This window comes from Trachurus japonicus, chromosome 13 (genome assembly GCF_045865225.1).
Source record: "Trachurus japonicus isolate A0001 chromosome 13, Traja_1.0".
Lineage (NCBI taxonomy): Eukaryota > Metazoa > Chordata > Actinopteri > Carangiformes > Carangidae > Trachurus > Trachurus japonicus.
The window spans coordinates 17406139-17431418 of record NC_140919.1 but is presented as its reverse complement, the minus strand read 5'-3'; the positions used below and the strand labels follow the sequence as shown (position 1 = coordinate 17431418).

At 39.9% G+C, this 25280-nt stretch overlaps 2 protein-coding genes across 3 annotated transcripts in view; both read left to right on the top strand.

Annotated features, from left to right (window-relative positions):
- The window catches only part of LOC146975789 (large neutral amino acids transporter small subunit 4-like), a 43822-nt gene extending 36919 nt beyond the window's left edge, over window positions 1–6903 (top strand). For both annotated transcript variants that reach the window (XM_085795020.1, XM_085795019.1), the window contains exons 10-14: window positions 1–127; window positions 774–906; window positions 1354–1427; window positions 2122–2245; window positions 3081–6903. In XM_085795020.1, coding sequence (XP_085651146.1) covers window positions 1–127; window positions 774–906; window positions 1354–1427; window positions 2122–2245; window positions 3081–3242 — 620 coding nt within the window. In that variant the 3' untranslated portion in view covers window positions 3243–6903. The remainder of the gene's footprint in view (window positions 128–773; window positions 907–1353; window positions 1428–2121; window positions 2246–3080) is intronic.
- Window positions 6904–9233: 2330 nt separating this feature from the next.
- On the top strand, window positions 9234–21920 carry LOC146975788 (phosphatidylinositol transfer protein alpha isoform-like). Its single transcript, XM_085795018.1, has 12 exons — window positions 9234–9379; window positions 11421–11451; window positions 17289–17434; window positions 17955–18046; window positions 18234–18241; window positions 18335–18409; window positions 18818–18901; window positions 19008–19085; window positions 19203–19313; window positions 19959–20081; window positions 20967–21033; window positions 21143–21920. The coding sequence occupies exons 1-11, from the start codon at window positions 9363–9365 to the stop codon at window positions 21009–21011; spliced, it is 810 nt and encodes a 269-aa protein (XP_085651144.1). The 5' UTR covers window positions 9234–9362; the 3' UTR covers window positions 21012–21033; window positions 21143–21920.
- Window positions 21921–25280: the final 3360 nt, after the last annotated feature.

Here is a 25280-nt window from a genome sequence, read left to right as displayed (position 1 = left end):
TGAGCGTCTACACGTCCATCTTCGGCGTCCTGCAGCTCCTGTGTCTGATCACGTCCCCTGTGATCGGCTACGTCATGGACTGGAAGCTGAAGGAATGTGAGGACGACAACGACAAGAGCGTCAAGAGGTGAGGGCGAACACACAAACACACGCACAACCACACATTTACACATTTACACATTTGCATATGCAAATATATACACACTGGTTCATTTTCAGGACGCACACATAAAAAATAATAAAATAATAAAAACTATAAACCCACCCAGGTGCATTCTGGTCCCTTACCTGCTTCAGCTCTTCTCAAATTAGGAAACAAAATACAAAAACGCAAAAATGTGATTATAATGAAATCAAATTTTGAGAATAATCAGACTATATCAAACCAGCAACTAAATAATAACAATAAAAAAAAGCTCCTACACTCTGACTGTCTAAAAACCTGAGTGTGTTTACATGGACTTGAGTATCCCGGTTACGAGCAATATCCTGTTTATCATCATATCCAGGGGACTGCGTTTAAATGCACACAGAGAAGAAACCCGGTTATTAATCTGATGAATACCAGTATCTGGGTTTCTGAAATCGGGATATGATGTTAACACGCTCAAACACAAAAACAGGATACTCAAAAACCCCGATCATAACCGGGATACTGAAGTAAATGTAAACACAGTGATTGTATCCTCTGCTGTGTGAAGTGTGTGTTTACTGTGCATTGAGTCTGACTCTGTTTTCCTCTCCTGTGTGTGTGTGTGTGTGTGTGTGTTCAGGGAGCCCGGTCAGCCCCGTCGCCCCAGCAAACAGATCCAGAAGATCATCAACGCCACCAGAGCCTTCATCTTCACCAACCTGCTCCTGGTCGGCTTCGGAGTCACCTGCATCATCCGCGACCTGACGCTGCAGGTGAGCAAAGAGAAGAAACACATCGGTTTCTATTCAATAAGTTGTGTTTTTTTTATATTTTGGGAGGCGGGAGGGGAGGAGTAAGGGAGGGGGGAGGAGGAGGGGGGGGGACACTCCCCAGCACGTGCTGCTGTTGCCCCCTGAGTGAGTCTGGGCGAGCACTGCAGAGCGGCGGCTGAGATGTACATGATGTTCAAACAGGACGAGGCGTTCACATGGCAATGCAGCTGCAGGATTTCTCAGTGCTGCGCTGACACCTAGTGGCTTGAGGAGGAACTGCGTGTTATGTTGTGTTTTTTGGGGGGTTTTTTTCTTTTTTTTTAACTGGAGCTGAAATTCATTTTATCTGAAGGTGTGAAAGTTGTTTCCTTCCGTTGTGAGGACGAGAACCGAACACCACGATGTCTAATGAACATTTCTGTTTCTGTTTCCTCCTCTTCTATTCAGATTCTGTCGTTCATCCTCCACACCATCGTCAGAGGCTTCATCCACTCTGCAGTCGGAGGCCTCTACGCTGCTGTGTAAGTGTGCAAAGTGTGACGGCATAAAAATACACTGCAAATGATGCTACATAATATCATAATAACCTACAATATAAATAGATATATTTTAATAACCTAGAGGCAAAAGTAAGTGGACACCTGAATATAGCACCTTCAGCCTGTTTCACTATATTCAGTAAGGGAGGAAACAGGAAGCGGCCTTTTCCACACGTTAAAACAAATTTAAAAGCAAAATCTGGTCAAAACATTAGAAATAAGAAAATAATTCTTCACATTATTAATGTTAATATTAAAAATCATTGATGGATGGATGGGTGTAAATATAATTGATGGACGTGTATGTTTGAAATCAAAAAGAAAAACATACAAGCATACATTATTTCAAAATTGAAATTAAGCTCTTGACATATTTATTATTTATTATTATAATTTCAGCCTAAAATGTTTTACATGAAAAAAATTAAGAGTTTGCAACAACAGACACATTAATTAATATAAGTGAATACAATAAGATTCAATAATAGAAATAAAATGATCTGTACAAATTTCAATCTTTCATGACATCTTCATATATCCAGAGAATTTATAGAGAGAATAATTTATCAGCTTATTATACTGAATGTGTCACATCAAAGTATTTCATTTCATATGTCTGTTGCTTCAGTTGGCGTTAACCCTTCATCTCACCAGTGATATTGTTTGTCCCCTGCAGGTACCCGTCCTCTCAGTTCGGCAGCCTGACCGGGATGCAGTCTCTGATCAGCGCTCTGTTCGCGCTGCTGCAGCAGCCGCTCTTCATGGCCATGGTGGGGCCGCTGGAGGGCGACCCGCTCTGGGTACGAACACACACATCAACACATCAACTCACATTTTAAAGAGTTTTTGGAGGATTTAATTCACCTTGACAAATCTGAGCAAAAAAACATATTGATATATGATGATTTTATAGGAGTTTTATAGCAGATAAATGTTGTTGCTAAGACTCTAATCAACAGCAATACCAGAACCCCCTACAATTCATTTTATAAAAAAATATCTCATATTTTGTGTAGTTTTTTAATAAAATGAGCAGCAGCACATATTCAAACTGGCATTAAAGGGTTAAAGTCCTGAAAGTTATTGATTATTTGGTGTTTCTGAGCAGAGCTGAAGTGGTTTAAGAAATCTGAGCAAAAAAAGTAGAAAAAAATATTAAAATATGATGATTTTATACCAGTTTTTCTGCATGTCCATTTTTATCTTGAGGGTGACAAAAGGGGTAAAAGATGAAAACTCCAATGATAGCACATAAAAATACAAATGCAATAACATACATGTTGTTGCTATACCTTTTGATGAATCCAAGACTCTTATCAACTGCAATACCAAAAATATCTCACATTTTGTGTTGTTTTTTTATGAAACGAGCAGCAGCACATATTCAAACTGGCATTTAAAGGGTTAAAGTCCTGAAAGTTTTTGATTATTTGGTGTTTCTGAGCAGCGCTGAAGTGGTTAAAAAGATCTGAGCAAAAAAAAGTAGAAATAAATATTGTAATATGATGATTTTATAGCAAAATAATCTGCAAATAAAATTAAAAAAGGCAAAAACGTCCAAAAATGGTTCGGGGAGGATCTAAGGTTTAACATTGATCTGAGGGTTAACTCTGATGTCGTCCCTCCCCTCCCCAGGTGAACGTGGGCCTGCTGGTGCTGAGCATGCTGGGATTCTGCCTCCCCCTCTACCTGCTGTGGCACAGCCGCCACCTGCAGCGCCTCAGGGACGAGCGCGACGAGGACCCGAAGATCTACATGCAGATCAACAACGGTAGCAAACCTGAGGCCTCCGTCTAGAGAGAGAGAGAGAGAGAGACGGAAAGAGGAGAGGCCGACACCAAATAAGACGGAGGAGGAGGAGGAGGAGGAAGAAGAGGAGGAGGAGGAGGAGAGTGATGGAGGTGGAGGACGTCTGTGTGTGAGACTTAAACACATCCACCACCTCTCAGTACATTCCCCACACACACACACACACACCATTACACTGCCATATGTTTACCATTGGACTGAACATGACTGTGACACTTCAGTATCACCTCCTTCATCTGTTGAGTGACACACACACACACACACACACACACACAGATACTCTCCACCCTCTCGTCTTCCTCCCTTCGACTGCATCTCGACATTAAAGAGGAGAAACAGACTAAATGGAAGAAAGAGGAAGAAGAGGAAAAGGACTTGGGATTATTATTTTTTATTTCTACCCAGATGACTCCTCTTCTTCACTCTGGTTTCTTTTAATGTTTTTATTTTGTTTTTTTAAATCTCACTGCTACATGTGCCACTGACGGTCGACTGGCTCGCTCTCCTCCGCCAGTCGCACTTTTGAAAAAAGAAGAAAAACACACACACACCGAAGAAGACAAAGAAGAAGGTACCAGCCAATGGGAAGCGAGGAGACAAACAGACAGTATTGAGCTGTTACAGTAAGAAACACCTGATCTAAGTTCATACAGCAGAGAGCTGTGGACTTTAATATCCTCTCAGAGATAAAAAAAAGAAAAGAAAACACACACACACACACACTGCAGCAGCATCTCTGCCAACGTGTGTGTGTATATATGTGTGTGTGTGTGTGTGTGTTACATAATGCAGTGATCTCTGGTGTGTGATAAACTACACTGCATGAAGCCGGCGCTGGTTCCTTTTTATCACAGTTTCACTCTTTTGTTTGTTCCTCAGATGTATTTATTGCAATATGGTCACCTAGACGACAAGGAGGAGGGTGTGTGTGTGCGTAGAGCATCCTGTGTTACTATGTGTTTTTAGATGTTACACACACACACACAGATTTGAGTTTTGCAGTTTAGGTTCGTTGTAGCAATAAGAGCTCGGGGCGACACGTTGACACACAATCACACACAGACAGACAAGTATGTGTACATTTACTGGACTGTATTGATTGAAAAAAAAATCAAAAAAACACAAAGGGTGCTAGTTAATTACAGAGACGTGTTATTTTTTGTTTTTGTTTTTTGCTTTAAAAGTGGTTTTACGTCTTCTTTTTTTTCTTCTTTTTTTTATACCACAAATAACAACCACAACAAATTGCCATCAGGATTTTTTTCCAAAGAATCAGTCCGACTACTATTTTGCTCTTTTGTCAGTTTCAGTGTTTTAATTCTGCACCAACTTGAACTTGAACATAACCTCTGTACAGACATAAAGGGACATTTTACGTAGTTTGAAGGTAGCAGGCTGCGAAAAGAAGAAGAAAAAAAAAGAAACAGTCCCTCCAGTTTCTGAGAAAACAACAGTTTTAGAGAGTAAAAGAGAGAGGAGAAGACGATTTGTGATTAAAACAAAACGTTTTTTTTCTCCTCTGACATTTTTTTTTTGCTCGTGGCAGAGGCGCTTTCCAAAGAGCCTCCGAGTGCCTCTCTGTGTGCGCAGATGATGGGAGGAGTGGATTCAGGCAGGATGTGGCACACCCAGCCCCCCCCCCTCCCCCTCCCTCCTTCTGTCTATATCTATCTATCTATCTATCTATCTTTCTATCCATCACTTTCATCCGCCCATCAACCCGCCCACAAACCCGTCATGAGGCGTTCACTGACCGAGCTGAGAGACGAGACTCCGCCGCCACCAGAGGCGCCCAGCGAATGAAACTCAAGTGAGAAATGAATGGCACGTGATGCACTTTACACTCTTTACATGGACCTCGGTTATGGTGTATTTCTGAATGGCCTGACCCCCCGCCCCGACCCCCACCCACCCCACATTGTATCGTAAACGCCAGCGCGCATGGCTGCTTCCTAGTGGTGCATGATGCAGAGAATGTAAAACCTCAGATGCTTCGGATGTAGATTTGTAAACTCAGAGAACATGGATAGGAAGAAGAAGAAGAAAAAAAAAAAGATGTTGTTATTTTTGTAGGAAACTTGTTGCTCCACATGTTCGGTATGTTGCCTTCAAGTGCACGGACGGAGCGGCCGAGTCTTTCAGTCAGTCTCTCAGCTCAGGAGCTCGTGTCAGTGTGTGATGACGCTCTGTAAAAGCAGAGCTGCACATTCGTCCCCGTTAAACTGCACAAGTTCGTCAAATGTGAACGATCAGAGAGAAACGTACGGAGGAAAATAAGTGTCGAAGTTATTCAACTGCAAATTACAAACTTAAAGGAACTTTCGTAAAGTGCAAAAAACTGTGCATTTTCAACTAAAGTGAATTCACATTTGTGCATGAATCTCAGATTGAATGTCGAAACTGTAGAAAATTGTTATGAAAATTAAATGTACTGAAAACTTTACATAACATACATTTTTGTTTATTTTTAGTATTTCTTTCATAGTTTTTCATCCAAATATTGATGTTGTTATCACTAAAGTGCAAATAATCTCTCAATTTCTATTGGTACATTGCAGATACAACACAGTGACACTTCAAAATACATGTAGAAGTTGTGTTGTTTTGTTTTTTGTTGCCTCTAAACACAGGTTTTGTTGTTGAGAGAGAAAACAATGTGAATCTTTATGTCTAAATTTATACAATATAAATTTGCTATACAGTTTATAATCTTAGTTTTCAGCTCATGAAAATCTGTTTTACATCAAACACAGACTTCATTGTTAATTCTGGCGCTAGTTTTCCTCCGTACAGCCCGTTTGTCTCTCTCTGTGTCTCTTATATAGTAGGTTTATGTCGGGCAGGTACAGATTTAACAGATTTCACTCGTCACTATGAACATGGGCGATGATGGGCGTTGATTTTTTTTTCATGTGCTCGGTAACTCATCCTGAACTCTGTCTGTGGCTCGACATGAAATTATCTGATATTTCAATTAATATTGTGATAAAATAATAACAACGAAGCCCGGGTGAGTGAGCGATGATGATGAGTTACCAGGTGAAACCTTCATGTCCCTGTAAAACGGGGAAACTGATCAGCACTTTCCTTCACTGCCGTACCTTAAACGCCTCACCACCTCACCCCCACCCTCCCCCCTCATCCTAAATACCATCACCTTTCCCGGTCCCTTGGACAGGGACGACTCTCTATGTCACAGTTGTTTGGTTTATTGATTGATGTATTGATGAATGGTTTATTCTTCTGAAGCGTCAGCATTTTGCTTTGGGTGATTTTTTCGTTGTTTTTTTTTTTTTTTAACGACTGTGTGATGACAGGAAGTGGGGATTTTATCTGAAACACTGACGCCTTGTTCCCTCCTGGCATGTTGAGTTTTGTATCTTTTACCTTTTACCATTTTTTGTTTGTTTTTTTGGTTTACTTTTTCATTCTGTATTTTTTTATTTGATTTTTTCGTCGTTGTTTTTCTCTGATGTTTACGAGAATGTGTATTTTTTCGTGGTCTTATACTGTATATTTGGTTTTTCTCTTGTCTTGTACCACAGTATAGCCATTTGTCACTGATGTTTGTTTCAAGTTCATGCTGAAAGAAAGAAAGAAAAAAAAAGACAGATCAATATATGAAGCAAAATAAACAATAATTTGTAAAGTTGTGTCTCTTATTGACAATTCACTTCCCCTTCCAGAACAGCAGGGGTCAGACTCTCACCATAACACCGTCACTGATTTTATCTGGAGGCAAATAAATAAAGTTTATATGGTTAATAAGTAATAAATAAAGGTGCTCTCAGATTTTCAAAACCCACTTTAAATAATCTATAAATATACGCATTTTATAGCCTATCACATAGAGACAAACTGTTGAGTAACATTGACCACACAGTTTCCTCAGTGTTGTGTTAATCACAGTGAAACATCCTGAGCGGAAACAAACTGTCTGAGTCGTCTCCAAGAAACTGGTCGAGCCAGCACAGACGGTTTCTCCCTCTACTGGTCTGACCACACTCGGGCGTTGACATGCGCGCGCGCGCGCACACACACACACACACACACACACACACATACAAATGATTCAGCAGCAGTGGTACTCCACCCTATGGGCAGACAAGGAGAGCTGTTCACTGTCCTCGCAGCGCAGCAGCTGATGCTCACTGAGCCATAATCACTGACACGGTGGTAACTTCACAACACGCTTCATAACCTGTAAAACCTCATGTGTGACTGTGACACCACGAACTGCACAAACACATGTGAGGCTCATTAGCAGCTCTGTGTCGTCCACTACACTCTGCAGAAAAAAAAAAAAGAAACATGTGATTATTTCTATTGGAAATATATTATTCTGCTCGAAGCATGATCAATACTTTAAAAGAGGCACAAAACTGTCTGATTAAGTATGCAATTACTATAAGTGAATATTTGAGTATAGTGATACTTAAAATAATAAATATAGTAAATAAATATAGTATTATAGCATAAGTAACCACAGTACAGTTCAGCTCAGTTCAATACAGTACAGTGCAGTTCAGTTCAGTACAATTCAGTTCAGTACAGTACAGTACAGCTCAGCTCAGTTCAGTTCAGTACAGTTCAGTTTAGTTAAGTTCAGTTCAGTACAGTACAATTCAGTACAGTTGTTCAGTACAGTTCAGTTCAGTACAGTTCAGTTCAGTAGGCCTACAATTCAGTACAGTTCAGTTCAGTACAGTTCAATGCAGTGCAATTCAGTACAGTAGGCCTACAGTTCAGCACAGTACAGTTCAGCTCAGTTCAGTACAATTCAGTTTAGTTAAGTTCAGTTCGGTTCAGTACAGTACAGTACAATTCAGTACAGTTGTTCAGTTCAGTTCAGTACAGTTCAGTTTAGTTCAGTTCAGTTCGGTTCAGTACAGTACAATTCAGTACAGTTGTTCAGTTCAGTTCAGTACAGTTCAGTTCAGTGGGCCTACAGTTCAGTTCAGTACAGTTCAGTTCAGTTCAGTACAGTTCAGCTCAGTTCAGTTCAATTCAGTTCAGTACAGTTCAGTTCAATTTAGTACAGTTCAGCTCAGTTCAGTACAGTTCAGTTCAATTCAGTACAGTACAGTACAGTACAGTTCAGTTCAGTACAGTTCAGTACAATTCAGCTCAGTTCAGTTCAATTCAGTACAGTTCAGTACAGTACAGTTCAGCTCAGTTCTATTCAGTACAGTACAATTCAGTTCAGTACAATTCAGTACAGTTCAGTTTAATTCAGTACAGTTCAGTACAGTTCAGTTCAGTTCAATTCAGTACAGTTCAGTACAATTCAGCTCAGTTCAGTTCAATTCAGTACAGTACAGTACAGTTCAGCTCAGTTCAGTTCAATTCAGTACAGTTCAGTACAATTCAGTACAGTTCAGTTCAGTACAATTCAGTACAGTTAAGTACAGTTCAGTTCAGTACAGTTCAGCTCAGTTCAATTCAATTCAGTACAGTTCAGTTCAGCTCAGTACAATTCAGTTCAGTTCAATTCAGTACAGTTCAGTTCAGCTCAGTACAATTCAGTACAGTTCAGTGCAGTACAATTCATTAGGCTACAGTTCAGTTCAGTACAATTCAGTACAGTAGGCCTACAGTTCAATTCAGTACAATTCAGTAGAGTAGACTACAGTTCAGTTCAGTACGGTACAATTCAGTTCAGTATGTTCAGTACAGTTCAGTTCAGTATAGTAAAGTATGGCACAGTTCTGTACAAAACAACAGTTCAGTTGAGTAGCCTACAGTTAGTACAGCTCTGTAGCCCAATGGGTTGGCCCAGTCTGGAGCACTAACACATAATAGCCTAGCTACTACTTTCTGTCAGTAAAACATCAGTATCAGCCTGATCATCGCCTGACCGACCGCACCTGAACGTCTCATGAGGTTACCTGAAACTACACACAGGTGAGTGTGTGTGCGTGCGTGTATGTGTGCGTGCGAGTGTGTCTCCTCCTCCCGTGTCGCCGCCCCTTCCCTCCGCTCCTCTTTTCTCTTCCAGGAAGAAGTCGAGGTGTGTGAGGAGCTGCGGGCGGTGAATGAACGGCTGCGCTCGCTTAGTTGAACTTTTCCCGGTGTTTTTCCAACTTTTCGGACGGAGGAGCGATCAACATGCTGATCAAAGAGTAGTGAGTATTACAACTTTATTTATAAAATTAAAAAAAAAAATTTAAAAAAAAGCGTCGCAGCTCCTCTGGTTTCTATCGGACAGAGGACAGGGACGGACACTTCCACTGTCGCTGCCTATACCTTATCAGACCTGTGTCAAATTATTAACTACAATAGAAATGAATCCACTTTTATTTATTTAAAATGTGTGTTTTTATCATCTCACTGTGTGTGTGTGTGTGTTTTTTAACCTGCTGACTCTTTATGGAGCTGCTTCCTGAGGATCCTTTCCAAACTCTTACAATTCCATCTTTATGTGGCTTTTTAACAAACCCACATCCTTATTATAACTTAAGTATTTTTATTTTCCTATCACCATGACAACAAGAATCACTTCGGCTCTGATGAATATAACCTTTTATATTTAAAATAGCGCTAACAACGTTAACTCAACTAAAACGTGAAGGGTTTACTAGACATGACACTATAATTAGGTATGACGAGGAAAAACTGAGGCTGCAGCCAAAGCAAGTCCCCAGGTTTAATTTCCACTGACTAAGTCTGATATGAGGTATTTATAGCAGCTAAAACTTCCAATAGAGTCATTAACAATATATTAATTTGCACTGCACAAGGTTTTTAATGATGAATTAATAAATAAATGAGTCTTGAGTGTTTGTGACTTTGGTGGATAAACCAGTTTTACTTGCTTCTAGATATAAGAAATCACAATTTGACTCAAAAAGTTTCAAAAAAAAGGAAGGTTTTTTTTTATTTCTACCCTCTTTAAACCCCTGTATATACACGTTTATGACTGTCCTGTCATATGCATATCATTGCTGGAACATCTTCCAGAGGCTGGCTGTCATATGACCGTGGTACAAAGTGCATGAAAAAAAAAAAGGCTGGGCCATGTTAAATCACAAAGCTGAAGGAGGTAACACACAGTTGTCACACAGATCCATGAAGTTCATGCTCGTTGGAGGAGGAGGAGGAGGAGGGCTCCTCTTCCACTCTGTGATCTGTTCTCATGAAATATTCAGGCCCCTGCTGGACCGGGAACAGGTGGCAATTAATTGGCTATTGTATCAACGCACACAAGAGATGAGATGGACACACAAAAGACACACACAAAGGACACACACACACATGCACATGTAGGGTTTCCACCAGTAGCTGACGGTCTTGTTGTTCGGTCCACAGTTTCAGACCTTTATTAGTTCCTCTTCTCTTCAGGTTCCTACGACAGTGACACCAGCAGAGAACTAAAGAGTCTCAGCTACTTCCCAGTGGTTGTTAAAATATCATTAAATATCACGGGTCAAACAGAGTCGTGATGTTGTGCACAGGAGCAACACGTGTTGGCTTCACTGCTAATGCTACATCCGTCGTTTTAATGAGCATCTTACTGAAGCGTCGTGTCGGCCATGTTTGGACCGGCCTGGTTCTGCAGATTCACTACATTACAACAACATACTGCAAAATTTTATGTGTTTTTTTTTTATGTGATATTTGTGTTTATGTGTCAGATATAGGGTCGTACAGGTGTTCAAATCAAACCCACACTCTTAATACGTTAATGTGCAAACAACAAAACTGTTTGTTCTCCGTTTTATATGGTCATAAAGTTGTGTTTTCAGAGCCAGGGAGAATAAAATTATGGTCAAACATAATTAACCATCAGATGAAATCAAAGGAGAGGTTTTATTGACTTTGGATTGAGTCAGTTTCGTCCTTATTCCAGCCATTATGCTAAACTAAGATAAACTCACCATTGATACAGACATGAGTGTCAATACTTTCCTAAAATATTAAACTATTTTTTTTAAATCCTTCATCTAGAATCACTTTTTAACTTGATTAAACAATATGTTCCTTTTAACTGCAAATGTGTTTTTTGTTATGTAATAATCAGAAGGCTGGTTTGTTTGTTTACCTATCCGACAACAAGCTCATAGATGAGCAGTTGAACTGTCGCTGAACATTGCGTTTTCTGTTTTTAATTGCTGACTCTATATCCTAACCCTCCTTGTTCTCTCTCTCTCTGTCTTTGTCTTGCAGCCGAATCATCCTGCCCGTCTCCGTGGAGGAGGTAAGGACTTGTTACTTACTTTACTTTAGCGTTAGCAGGGACAGCTGATGATAGTTGGCGTTGAACAACATTTCTAGTTATATCACAGAGGAAACAGGTAGAGAGAAGAGAGGTTTGACTGTAGTGGATCCGATCATCTCCTGCAGACGTTTGTATACCGGATCGCTGTGGATCATAAGTTTCGGTTTGTAGAGACCTGAGGTTTGATCTGACTTCACTAGACTCTAACATCCTGTTTGTTTCAGTAGAAGTAGAATAGAAACCCTGTGTTGTCATTGTATTTAAAACACAATGAAATGAAGTCTGCTTCTCCTCCTATCAAGTGCATGTAAGTTGCACATGCAAACACTTTATCATCACACAGTAACCTAGTTTAACTAACACATCCTAGTACAAGCACCTGATTGATTGATTGATTGATTGATTGATTGATTGATTGATTGATTGATTGATTGATTGATTGATTGATTGATTGATTGATTGATTGATTGATTGATTGATTGATTGATAGTGGTAATGGTGTCTCACAGTCACCAGACACTATCAGAGCCAAAACTTCTGCTTCTGATAACGATTGTTAATAAAATGTCCTATTGGTTCAGATGAATCAGACAACCGGTCAATCAATCGACCTCTGAAGTGGTCCGCTGTTTAAAAGGTGATGTCATAACAGTTTGGTCGTCTGCAATCACAGCACAGTTGCGAAATGATCTCTGTGGTCGAATGAAGACATTACATGTGACTGGGATTTGTACGAACGAAAACATAAGAGTCGCAGCTGTACTTCTCGCACAAAAACACAGATTTATCAAACAGTTCAAGAGCATTTACACCAGAATATGAATCAGAACAGCTTTTATTGCCAAGTTGAGTCCATTTAAGGAATTTGGCTGTGTGTATTTGTGCAAAGAACAAGAGAAAGACTACGTAGATGGTTCACTAAGTACAACAATGGAATAACAAATTAAAGAAAAATGAAGGAAAAATGGAGACATAGGTTAAAAAAAATGTGTGGCATATGTAAATAAGGGCTGACAAAGTTGACGCACGTTGATACGAATTCCTCTTACGTCACTATTTTTCTGGACACGTGATTTACACACGCTTATTTTGAAAGCTACACCGCCACTCCAACGGCGCCGTCACGTCACTATGTTATCATATTTTTTATGCCAAATGCAGTGAGATCTTTGAGGTTTCTGGACGTTATTTGTCTTAGTTTTGGTTGCATACAATAAAGGTGCAAACTAATCTGAAACCTTTTATCTAAAAAAAAATCTATTTAAAACTATTTTCTCGTTTTTGGCTGATGTTCGATAATAAAAATTTGAAAATATTTACTGTGACAGCAGCTTCTTCACAGGAACGTTGCTGGTCAACATTTTTCACATATCGCTGCACGTCTGCTCTCCATGTCCATGAAAGGATTTTACACATACTACAGTGAAGTGACTGCAGCTCAGTACAGTATGTGCTTGTCCTAGTAGTTCTCTATAGTAGTACTCTATAGCTGCAGCTTCGTATCAGCTGCAGAACTTATCTAGCTGCATTTAATCTACAACACTGTGTTGTTGTGTTGTTATCACCAGAGCACGTTCGGTCTCTTCACTTTCTCTTAGATTTATGGCCGAATCATCAGTGTTTTAATTATTATGATCATTATTATTATACATATTCTACCAAACAGCCATTGACTCACTCTATGCTTTGGTCCTAATGTCCCATATACAACACTGTGCTCTTTGTTTGTGACTGTTGCTTCACTCAGAGCAGCAGCCGGTGTTGCACTAAGCCTTAGCCACCTAATCACAGTTTGCTGAACGACGGGTTTTTTCCTCTCTGATCCGTCTCAATGTAAAAAGTTTTTCTGTTAGTTGAGTAACTCAGTGTAAGAACGAGTGGAGCTGGATTAAACCGGAGAAACAGGTCAGACGTCTGTAATCTGTGCATTTAGGCAACAGCTGTTCAGACACACAGGATGTCAAAACTGCAGGTTTATGATGTAAGCATGAGAAATGATAGTGTTCAACTGATGTACAACTACTCATGTACAGTATGTTCAAAATGTAGAAATTAAACACCTTAAAATTCAAGTTAATTAGTGTAGTGTAGTGTAATTTCTGTAGAAACATAATTACCTCCCAAACAGTGGTGTAGTGAACTTTTCGTCTGAAACGCGGCAAAAAACTAAAACAAACAAAACAAAAGATCAGAAAGTCTATCACCCAGAAATGTTGAACCAAGTCACATTTAAGGCAAAAATGACAAAAACTTTACTTAATTGACAATATTTGTTGGTTTTTCTAAGTCTTCCCTGGTGATAAACAGAATATGTAACAGTTAAAGCAGATATCAGTGGAATGTTTTTGTTAATATAAGTCCTAAATAGTCCTATTTTCCGTCAGCAATCACTTACATGAAGTATTTCAGCCTAAACACGAGTCTCTCACTCTGCTCTGCTGTAACCCGAGGAGAAAATTTTCCTTGTGGGATACAAGTGTTATCCAATGAGGGGAGAGAACGGCATGAAGGGCTGTGTGTGCAGCCAAGGGATGCGCGTGAATGTGGTGACGTAGCACGAGGACCAATTGATGCCTGACAAGGGCGGGGGCTGCTAACTCATGGTGCGTTCAAGGAAACTCGTACTTTGTGTTTTTCCTTCCTGTGAAGTCATACCAGTTCGATCTGGTACGAGTTCACGGGTCGGAAGTTACGAGTGGCCGTTATAGGGAACTTTCACAGACAACAGGACGGTAAAAACACGAGCTACGGGTTACCTGGAACGCTACCAAGTCGTAGTTGTGACTTGAAGCTGTAACTTGCGGTTTCAAAAGCCTGCCTTGAACACAGCATTAGCCGAAACGGCCGTGCCGATGATATCTGCTTTAACATTTATTACTTTCTGACATTTAATGACAAAATCATTAATTGATCAAACTAATTTAGTTTTGTGTTTCCATAAAGTTATGGGACTAAAAAGAAACACTGATCAAAATCAGGTTTTTTTGCACTTTGCGACTTTTATTCTTCAGTATGAGATCCAACAATTCCCACAATGCAATGTGATCATCAACTCGTCAGTTGTTACTGTATGACATCAAGAAAAAATAAATCATTACATCAATAGGAGGTAGAAATAGATGTTAGTTTCAGTTGGACTGATTAAATCAATGTTAAGAATTGAACAATATATTTATGAATAAATGAGTGAATCTCATCAGTGTCTGTCAGCCAATCAGAACAGAGCATGCTCAGACCAAGATGCTGCTGCTATTTTAACAAACATGTTTGAGTGTGGTTAAACTTCAAAATAAAAGCAAAGTAAAAACTAAAATTGTCATTTTAAATTTATCTTATTTTTTTTAATCATGGATTTGATCAAATTGGTGTAGATCAGTGTCGTTAAAGTCACAGTATCGGTGTCAGACTCAGTATTGATCCAGCCCTGATTGATTTAACACATTTTCCAGAGACACTAAACACTCATTTAATTTAATATTTGTGGTTTGAACATCCTTCATCTGGAGGAGGGAATCGGTTTCACACAAGTCTACACACTAGACAGACACTTGTTGTTGATGCCGTTGCCCGGGGCGACCACATCACGTCGACGGTTATTCACCCTTTGTTCTCTAATTATAGATAAATAAAACGCTCAGTCAGATTCCACACCTCATCATAAGACCTGGCAGGTTTGTGTGTGAGTGTGTGTGTGAGGACCACCTCCCGTCAGGTTCAGCCTGTTTTTGCGTCTTTGTGCCGTCGAACCCCAGAGTTTAAGATCTGTGCTGCTGCGACTGGTTGGGCACGACCAGCCACATTCCTGACTTCCTGCTCACAGCATCCGCAGCAGTGACCAAAATAAGTTACGGCCGGGCCTGTAGCGCTCGCTGCTGCAGCGTCTCCGGGGACAACAGGGCTTGGCTCAGTGCAGATACGACATATCTGTCCATCTGAACCTAAATAAAATAAAACAAAACCAATTCTCCAGACTAAACTGTTAAATAACAGGGGACAGGCACGACTTCTGTGTCATAGAGGTTTTTTTTTAAGTGTGAGTCAGTGATGTGAGTCACTGTTTCCAGTGTCACAACCCTTTTCCCTGAGTCAGGAAGAGTTTGAACTGAGAGGGGGAGAAGAAGAAGAAGAGGAAGAGGAAGAGAGTGGAGGGAAAGAATCGAGAAAAAAGCTTAGTCTGCAGGTTTCTCAGTGCTGAAGTCTGAGTCTGGGATAAAGGGGAATAGTTAACTCAGGGTCATTCACATGAGACGATGACACAGGGATTCACTCTGTGTTTCTGTCTTTGGCCACTTACACAGTAGTTTAACAGATATGGAGCTAATGTTTCTCTGATCTTTTCCCTGTTAAAAGGGTTTCCTGGAGTTTTTCCGCAGTGGATGTGAGGGGCTAAGGGCAGAGGATGATGCTTATGATGCCATGTAAAGACAAACTGTTTGTAAAAATGGGCTATACAAATAAAATTGTCTTGCCTAATGTTAAAGCTGCTGAACTGTTTTTAAGAAAAGAGTTCATTCAGGGGTTTTAAATCATGTATTTTATTGGCAACAAGCAGAGATTTTATTTGTACCTGTGCCCCTAAAATTTGAGAGAGTGCAAGTACATTTTTCATCTACTTGCACATGTACAACCAGTAAATTTGCCTGATTGGCACTGAATACAGTGAATAAAAAAGAAATGTGGAGTCTGGAGCCCTGCATGTCTGTTTTTGTATATCATGAAAAAAAAAAGCATTCATATCTTACCAGTAATATAAAACACTACAGTTTTGATGTGCAAAAAACAAAAATTTTTCATTGTTAATTTGTGATGATGAACATTCAGTGTTTTAAGGTAGATGAAATAACTTCATGCCATATATTTTTCTGTTCAGTATCTATAGCCTACTGAGATTTTCCATACAACAAAAATAAAAACATGAACATAAACCAGCGCAAAAACAAACATAACAACAAGAACGACAGGGAAATAGAGTTAAGAATTAATTTGTCCCTGCGTCTACTCTATTTCTCAACAGCATCATGTGACATTTCCTCCCCTACTACTGTGTATATTTGTGTGTATATGGTTTCTTGTTTATGTATTTTTAAGACTGCTGGCTGTAACACAAATTGCCCCTTGGGGGTAATAAAGTTCAGCTACTGGTACCTACCTTCTTGGTTTGAACCACTAGGGGGCAGCAGAGGAAGCTGCTGCAAACACAGAGGTTTTGGGAGATTTAAAGTAGACATATTATGCCCCCTTTTCCACAAATTAAAATAGTTACTTAAAGACATGTCTGTGACATGCGTCGGTCAAAATACCCCAAGGATCAAACATCACAGCTCTTTTCATCCTCTCAAAACAGTTCAGAACGGCCGGTTTCAGTGCCTGTCCCTTTAAATGCAAATGAACCACTGCTTGCCCCGTCCCTTCTACCGGTCCAAGGTATGGGTGGTATTATGCAAATTTGAATCCTAGTTACATCACTGGAAGACAACTGAGGGAACAGCTCGTAAAATCACGTGGATTTCAACCTAGGGAGCCTGAAAATTACAGATTTTTTTTGTCAATTCTCACATTTGGGGGCTGGAAGTCAAGACAAACACCCAAATATATGTTAAAGAGTCTTCAAAAAGTGATGTTTCCATCATATGTCCCCTTTAACGAAATCAATGACCTGATAGATGCTAACGGTGAAAACATATATAAATAAGCTGTCGCTAACGAGAAGGTATCTTCATCCAGAGAGGGAAATGTTCAACATGATTCAGAAAGTTGACTAAATTCATCAACAATAATTAACCGTGCTGTTTCCTGTTTCCTGCTTCCCTCTCCAGTACCAGGTGGGCCAGCTCTACGCTGTGGCAGAGGCCAGTAAGAGCGAGACGGGCGGAGGAGAAGGAGTGGAGGTGCTGGTGAACGAGCCGTACGAGCAGGACGGACAGAAGGGACAGTACACACACAAGATCTACCATCTGCAGAGGTGAGACCGGGAAATATTAAACTGCCGTCTGGAGATGGAAACAACCCAAACAGATCTGGTGGTGACTGTTGCTCCTCCAGCCTCGAGAAATGTAGAGACGTGTTTCCTTCTTTGATTTAAGAAAAAAACAAACACATTTTTGTTGATTTCTGAGTTTTTTTTTCTCATAAACTTTTGAGTTATTTTTCTTGCAGATTTGCGACAATTTGTGAATGTTTTTTTTTTACATAAATTTGCAAGTTTTTATCTCGTAATTTTGTTTAATTTTTTGTTCCTTCTCCCAAAGTGATTTGTTGTTTCATGTGAATTTGCAACTTTAACTTGAATATCCTGAATTTAAACCTGAAAATGTAACATTTTTTATTTTTTGGTTGTTTTCTTTTCTTTTTGTTTTACCTTCAGTGACCCTTAAATGCTGTCAAAGAAACACAACAACAATGTTAACAAGAATCAGCATTTTTCATTTTTACAAATGTGTGTGTCTGTGTGACTACATTAATGTGTGTTTGTGTGTCTGCAGTAAAGTTCCTGGTATCGTCCGTGCGTTGGCTCCTAGTGGAGCTCTGGAGGTTCATGAGAAAGCCTGGAACGCATATCCTTACTGCAAAACCAGTGAGTCCAGCTCTCCGCCTGTGTGCTGTGTTACAGTGTGTGTCTTGTGTTGTGTTACAGTGTATGTTATGTTGTGTTACAGTGTGTGTTGTGTTCTGAGAATTGGATAGTTTCTTAAACTTTCTCTTTCCTTCTCTTTTCCCATCCGCCCTCCCTCCATCACCATCCATCTTTTCCTCTGATTCAGTCCTAACGGTGAGTAGAGTTTATTTCCATAACTAGAGTGTGTAATGTGACACACACTCTGCCGACATTTATTCATGTTGACCAACTCTCCTGTTGTTACAGAACGCCTACATGAAAGAGAAGTTCACAATCAAGATCGAGACGTGGCACAAACCTGACATGGGGGAGCAGGAGAACGTAAGTCGTGATGACTGGAAATGATGCTGATGCACTTTCAACTAAGTGTAATAAAAATGATAGTGTTATAAGTAGTAGAACTCTAATTAGTGCTCTAATTTAAGAAATTATACATTGAAACACTAGAAAACAGTAAAACAAAAAGGTATATTAAGGTAAAAAACTTGTAAAAACTGCAGTATCAGCAGTGGTGGTTGTCGATACAGTCAGTTGTTGTACCAGTGAAACCAACTTGTACGAGAATATATTAATGGATACAAAATATGAAAATATAGTGTTTGGATAACAACTATAGAAAAAACAATGAAAATAAACTGAAAATATAAAATATACATGAGCCAGATTTGACTGGAGGACCGAGAAGAAAAACAGGAAGTCTGACAGCAGCTGATGCTGGTCTTGTTGCAGGTTCATGGACTGGAGAAAAGCTTATGGGACAAAACTGAAATCGTTAACATCGACATCGCTGACAGAAGCTGCATAAGTTCAAAGGTGAGAGAGAAACTTTTTTGTGTTTTTTTTTCTGTTTCAATCTATTAAACAATGATTTAAAAAAACAACAACTGCCGCTTCATATTGTTGCCCTGGTTACGTTCAGGACTACAAAGCAGAACATGATCCAGCCATCTTTAAATCAGAGAAGACGGGTCGAGGGCCCCTGGGACCGGACTGGCAGGTGCGTCACCTCACTACACCTTCACCCTCACCTCCACCTTCATCTTCGCTCCTTTAAAGAACCTGTGAATTTGAATTCGAGGAAACTTGTGTTTTTAAAGTTTCTGTGTTTTTGCAGAAAGAACTGGCGAACAACCCCGACTGTCCACACATGTGCGCCTACAAACTTGTCTCTACTGAGTTCAAGTGGCTGGGGCTACAGGGAAAGATAGAGGGATTCATTCACAAGGTACAGTTTTAATGTCAGTTATAATTCTTTTCTTTTCTTTTCTTTTTTTTTATTTCTTTAAATAAATGTATTTTAATACATACATTTTCCAATATATTCTGACTTTTAATTTCATTTGCCATGCTATAAAGGGCATCTTTGAGCAGCAATCCAAGGTCCAAAGTAGGAGAACAGAAAAGATAATACCAAGCTCCATCATACAATCAAGGCCAGAAGGCTTTTATGATTTTCTCACCTCTTAGAAATAACAAAAAACGTCTCCATATCTTTAATAAAAATGTAATATTTACCCTTTATCACAAAATTAAGCTTTTCAAGGGCACAAGATTTTAATACTCTGGAAAGACAAACGTATCCGTGGTCATGTAATAAACAACAGACATTAATTTTCGTATCTGCTTTGCTTGGTTTACAGTTTATAGGAAAGAATGCCAGAATATAGAATAATAATGTAATAAATATTATAATAAAGGCAGTGCTTCACATTAATATAACATAGGAAAGGATATTTAGCACAGGCAGTGAAATTATGCATTGTTAGTTTTTATCAGAAAATCATATCATTTGTATCTACCTGTACGTCTGCCTGTGTTTTTGTCTCTCCTCTCCCTCTGTTTACCGTTCTTTTATTAACCCATTTTCCAGATGGAGAAGCGTTTGTTCACCCACTTCCACCGACAACTGTTCTGCTGGATTGACAAATGGATCGAACTGACGATGGAGGACATCCGACGCATGGAGGAGGAGACGAAGAAGGAGCTGGACGAGGTGACCGAGCTTAGAACAAGAAAGACTCATTACTCAGAATATCAGATATCGCCATTTAAATGGGCTCGTTAGAACAGTCCATTCAGTGGTGGAGCATTCAGGGTCCAGTTTACTGTGGTGGAAATACCAACGTTAAAGGGATAGCACAACATTTTGGCAAATTGGCCCATTGCCATAATCCCTATAGTCATAGCAGTAGGTTCGTTACCTTTAATTGTCGGTGCAAGCTATTTTTAGAATGGCGGAGCAGAGCCGTGAGCTGCTCAGAGCTACGCTACGGAGGCTAATGGTATTTCTTGGTTTTCTTCATCAAACTCATCAAATACACAATCCAACAACTCCAAAACGCTCTGGTGGACAAGTTGTGACCTGCACATTCACCACGCTATGAGATAATAACAGAACGTTACCAGACAGAGTTGTTTTAGAGGTAAATGCAGAGACTGCGACGGGAACGCGCATCAGCGGTTTTGCATGAATTTACCTCTAAAACAACTCTGTCTGGTAACGTTCTGTTATTATCTCATAGCGTGGTGAATGCGCAGGTCACAACTTGTCCACCAAAGCGTTTTGGAGTTGTGTCCACAATTAAAGATAATCAAGAATAACACACAATAACAACAAGAAAGCAGATTAGATTACATTTTTAAAGTAATTGTTTGAGTTTGAGTCTCATTTTTCTTATCTTGAAGATGCATCATGGCCACACTGATCCAGCTACAGTTGTAGATGCTATAGAAACTGACTGATATGAAGACATGTATAGATGGTTATTGCTATAAATGGGGTTGAATTTATAGATTTCTTTTTTTTTTCTTCTTTTTTTTTGCTCCCAACAGCACGGTTTGTGCTGAATATTAAATATCGTGTGTCTCTGTGTTGTAGATGAGGAAGAATGATGAAGTTAAAGGGATGTCGGCTGACGATTGATCACAACTGACAGGTTAACACAGTGAGTATTAAACTAAACTGATGGTGACGTTTTATATTTCAGCATTTTGAACAATTTCATTTATTAAATTTGTTTTTTTATTATTGTTTTGTTGTTGTTTCTGAAACAGGGGGATTGGACTTCCTGCAGCGAGCTCAGACTCCTCGCCTCGGACACTGGACCTGGAACAGCTTGATAGGCATAATCAAGAATACCACACTGATACATTTAGTAACATTTGCTCTTAATAAGAGCTCGTTATTTGTAAAGCATTTGTATGCATTTGTGGACTACATTTGAAAACAACCATAGGAGCTTTTATTTTATTTTTCTTTTAAGAGACAAGTTTGCAAGAGAATTTGTTTGGGGGATGAAATGTTCTTGCTTATGCCTATTTGGTCCTGTTGGATTTTTTTTTAAACACTGGGGAACAGGTTGTCTCTGAAGCAACATTCCTGATTACTGATTACTGATGTGTATTTTTTTTAATGGCAGTTATTTGGGTTTCACTCTCTTCCTTGATTTTCCATTTCTCAGTGATTTATTGTTTACGTACCAGAGTCTTCTGTCTACATACACAAAAACCCCAGAGATGAATATTTGTAAGCCTATAATTTCTTCCCTGATCTCACAAAAAACACTTTTTTTTCTATTGTCTTAAACTAGAAGTTCATTGTGACATAATAGCTGGACACAAAATTGAATTATAAAAGATATTTACATTACAAATGCCCCACAATATACATAGTAATCCTGGTGTAACAGCACCATCTGCTGGTCTGCTGCTGCTGCTGTGTTTTTAATTGTAGCTTTGGGTTGAGGTTTATGTTAGAGGTGATAATATATTATGAAAAACTTGAACTCTGAGCAGATTTCATAATGATGATGATGATGTCTTGATGGCTGACAAGAAGTTCAGCGCTGTCATTGTAAGTCAATTAATTTTCCTGTATTTTAATGTGATGGGTTGTATGATTGTGAAGAATATTACAGTGTATTTGTTCCTTGCGTTTTGTGTATTTGCACATTTTACTCCACCTGTAGCCATGACACACAAACAAGACAACAAATTATTATTTTTTGGTAGTAATAGTTGTAGTACATAAACAAAACCATCATTATTTGTTGCACTTTGTACTTTGGCCTGCCCATCAGAAGCGTTTCCATGTTTTTCCATATTACATGTTGTAAACTTCTTTTCTTCTCTGTATACAACATCTGTTGCACGTCTGCACGTCCAGGGTGAAGGTTCCCTCTGTTGCTCACCCTGAGGTTTCTCCATTTTTTCCCTCCTTTTAAGGAGTTTTTCCTCAGTGGATGTGATGGTCAGAGAGTGAGGATGTTGTTATGATGCCATGTAAAGCCCTTTGAGACAAACTGTTGGTAAAAATGGGGTATACAAATAAACTTGCCTCTCCTTGACTTGTCAGGAAATTAGTAGTAGTAGTAGTCATGATACTGTATGTGAACTAGTAGTAGCAGTAGTAGTAGTAGTAGTTATATTTGTAGCAGTAGTGATATTTGTACCAGTACAGTAGTAGTAATAGTAGAAGAAGTGGTTATATTTGTAATATAAGCAGTAGTAGTAGTGATATTTGTACCAGTAGTAGTAGTAGTAGAAGAAGTAGTGGTTATATTTGTAGTAGTAGTAGTGATATTTGTACCAGTACTGTAGTAGTAGGTAGAGCACTGGAATAATAACGACACTAATATTGAGTCCTCCTGTGGTAAGCCTCATGCGCTTCCTGATGGCGGAATATGGGTATTGCAAAAGTGCCTATAACTGACATCTCTGCATTGTTGGTGAATGAGCAAGTAGGGGAGAGTGGGGTAAGTTGAGCCACTTTTTGTATTCAGGATCACTACATCAAGACAATTATAGTTTTGTTCCTACAGTAACTAACACATCTGCATATGTTTCAGGATGTTTTGCATCCCTACAAATTAACAGAATGAGTGTAAATATAACTGTTTTTAAAATATAGCATGTTCAAAAAAAGTGGTCTTGTGACTCAACTTACCCCATTCACCATAGGAGTGGGGTAAATTGATCAACCCCCCCTTCTTTCCTTCCATCCATCTCCTACCTCCCCCTTTACTTAATATTTCACCCGTCCAGGCTACAGGTGAACACAAACTGCAGGGACTTCCTGCTGAGCCACCAACTCACTGAGATTTGGGGAGTTTTGCAATTACGTCGCATCTTGGGAAGAATCCCAGATATTTGTCTTTGAAAGTAAAGTTTGGCACACTATAAACAACTTTTCCTGTTTATAGGAACATACTTACTGTAATCACAAACATACAGAATCTTGATTTAATCATTTGGACATATACAACCAAAATACATTCATTAAGTGTATAGGATAGGTGGCTCAACTTACCCCTGGCCAAATGGATCAACTTACCCCACAGCTACCTTGGCTTGGGTTTATTACTCCCACAGCTAAAATGGTGCAGTTTCATGCTAAGTTTACTACCACTCTCCCCTATGGTATTTTCAATAATTTAAGGACATTTCTAGATCACCCACGTTAATAGGATCATCGTGGACCCCTTACAGATAAACATTAACACATAGGCGAGTAAAAAAAAAAAAAAAAAACAGTTGTTTTTTCTACATTAACTCATTGAGTGCCAGCACTTTTATAAAATGGTCAGTGCCTTGTGCCAGCGTTTCGGGGCATTTTGAGTAATAGTTCAAGACCCACAGAATATTTTGTACTATGACTCTGAAAACACCAAATAGCTCAAAGGAAAGAGGAGACTCTCTAATTAGGGAAAAAACATTTGTTTGTACTGTCGCGACCACGCGCCACCCTGGCAAGTTAGAGCAGAAGTAAGCGATCCGGTCGTTTTCGCTAATGCTGCGTTCCAGGCAGGCTTTTGAAACCGTAAATTACAGCTTCAAGTCACAACTTACGACTTTGTAGCGTTCCAGGCAACCCACTCGTGTTTTTCCGACCTGTTTTACCTGTGAAAGTGCACTGTAACGCCCACTCGTAACTTCCGACCCGTGAACTCGTACCAGATCGAACTGGTATGACTTCACAGGTCGGAAAAACACGAGTTACGAGTTGCCTTGAACGCACCATAACAGTCCTCGTCCCTACGTCACCACATTCACAGCATCCCTTGGCTGCACACACAGCCCTTCATGCCGTTCTCTCTCCTCATTGGATAAAAATTGTAGGATACGAGAAAAGTTTTCTCCTCGGCTCAGAGCAGAGCAGAGTGACTGACAGACCCGTGTTTCGGTCCAAACACTCTATGTAAGTGATTGCTGTCGGAAGATATAACTATTTAAGACTTATATTAACACAAAAATGTAGCTTACTTCTGCTTTAAGTTTTACAGTTACGGCTCTAACCAGTCTAGGCTTCAGGGATGACACAGGTGCACATATTTCTATTGCTGAAAAGCTGGAGTCTGGTGGGATCCGCTGCCATATTATAATGTTTGACTCACCGGCTGCTTCTCGTTCATCACAAGGGGGCAGTTGTCGGTCTGAGAAGTGAAGCTCACTTCCGCGTTCAAAAAACTGCAATCCCCTCGGATTCCTCTGGGGGCTGGTGTCAGAAGGGAGCATTCCTCATAGACCCCCATGTTAAAATAGCCGGCTTTACATCCTCAATAAACATGTTAAAAGCCTGGTGTCAGAACGTTTTTTCGTCTCAATCGATAGTTTCTACCCCCGCACACACTCTGAGGGGGGTGAATTTTTTTTTAACTCTACTGTTATTAGGTTATAACTCTGGCCAATTAGGGTGCGGAAACATTGAGTGACAGGTCCGAGCAGCTCCGTGGACAGCTGCTTCGAGGCCAGTGGGCGGGTTCTCGGCCGGCCAATCCAACATGGCGCTGTTCAGGCCGCCATATTTGAGTCACAAAAACGACTCCCCAAAACCAATGGGTGACGTCACGGACGCTACGTCCATTCTTTTTACAGTCTATGGTTCATCACCTGTAGCTTGGTCTGCGGCCAGCTCCGGCCTCCAGCGTCCTGCGCGCATCGACCTCCGTCCGTCGTCACGCAGTCGTGGCTTTGTCAGTTCATTTGTGTTTGGACGAGACAATAGCTAAACGATAACTCAATCTTGAAGGTGAAGGGGATTCTTCCGTCAGCTCCCCGGGATGCAATATTTTTTTTCCTACTATGACCAGCCAAGACCCGCATTACTAGGCCTCTGATTGGCTTATCACGATGCCCTCGACTCTGACGGTTAGGTTTAGGCAAAGACGGTTGGTTTAGGCGTGTGAAGGGAGTG

What these genes read in the sequence shown, in the direction of transcription:
- LOC146975788 (XM_085795018.1), top strand. An exon ending in AAGATCTACCATCTGCAGAG is followed by an intron (nt 17,435 to 17,954) that starts GTGAGACCGGGA and finishes GTGTGTCTGCAG; the next exon opens with TAAAGTTCCTGGTATCGTCC. An exon ending in CGAAGAAGGAGCTGGACGAG is followed by an intron (nt 20,082 to 20,966) that starts GTGACCGAGCTT and finishes TCTGTGTTGTAG; the next exon opens with ATGAGGAAGAATGATGAAGT.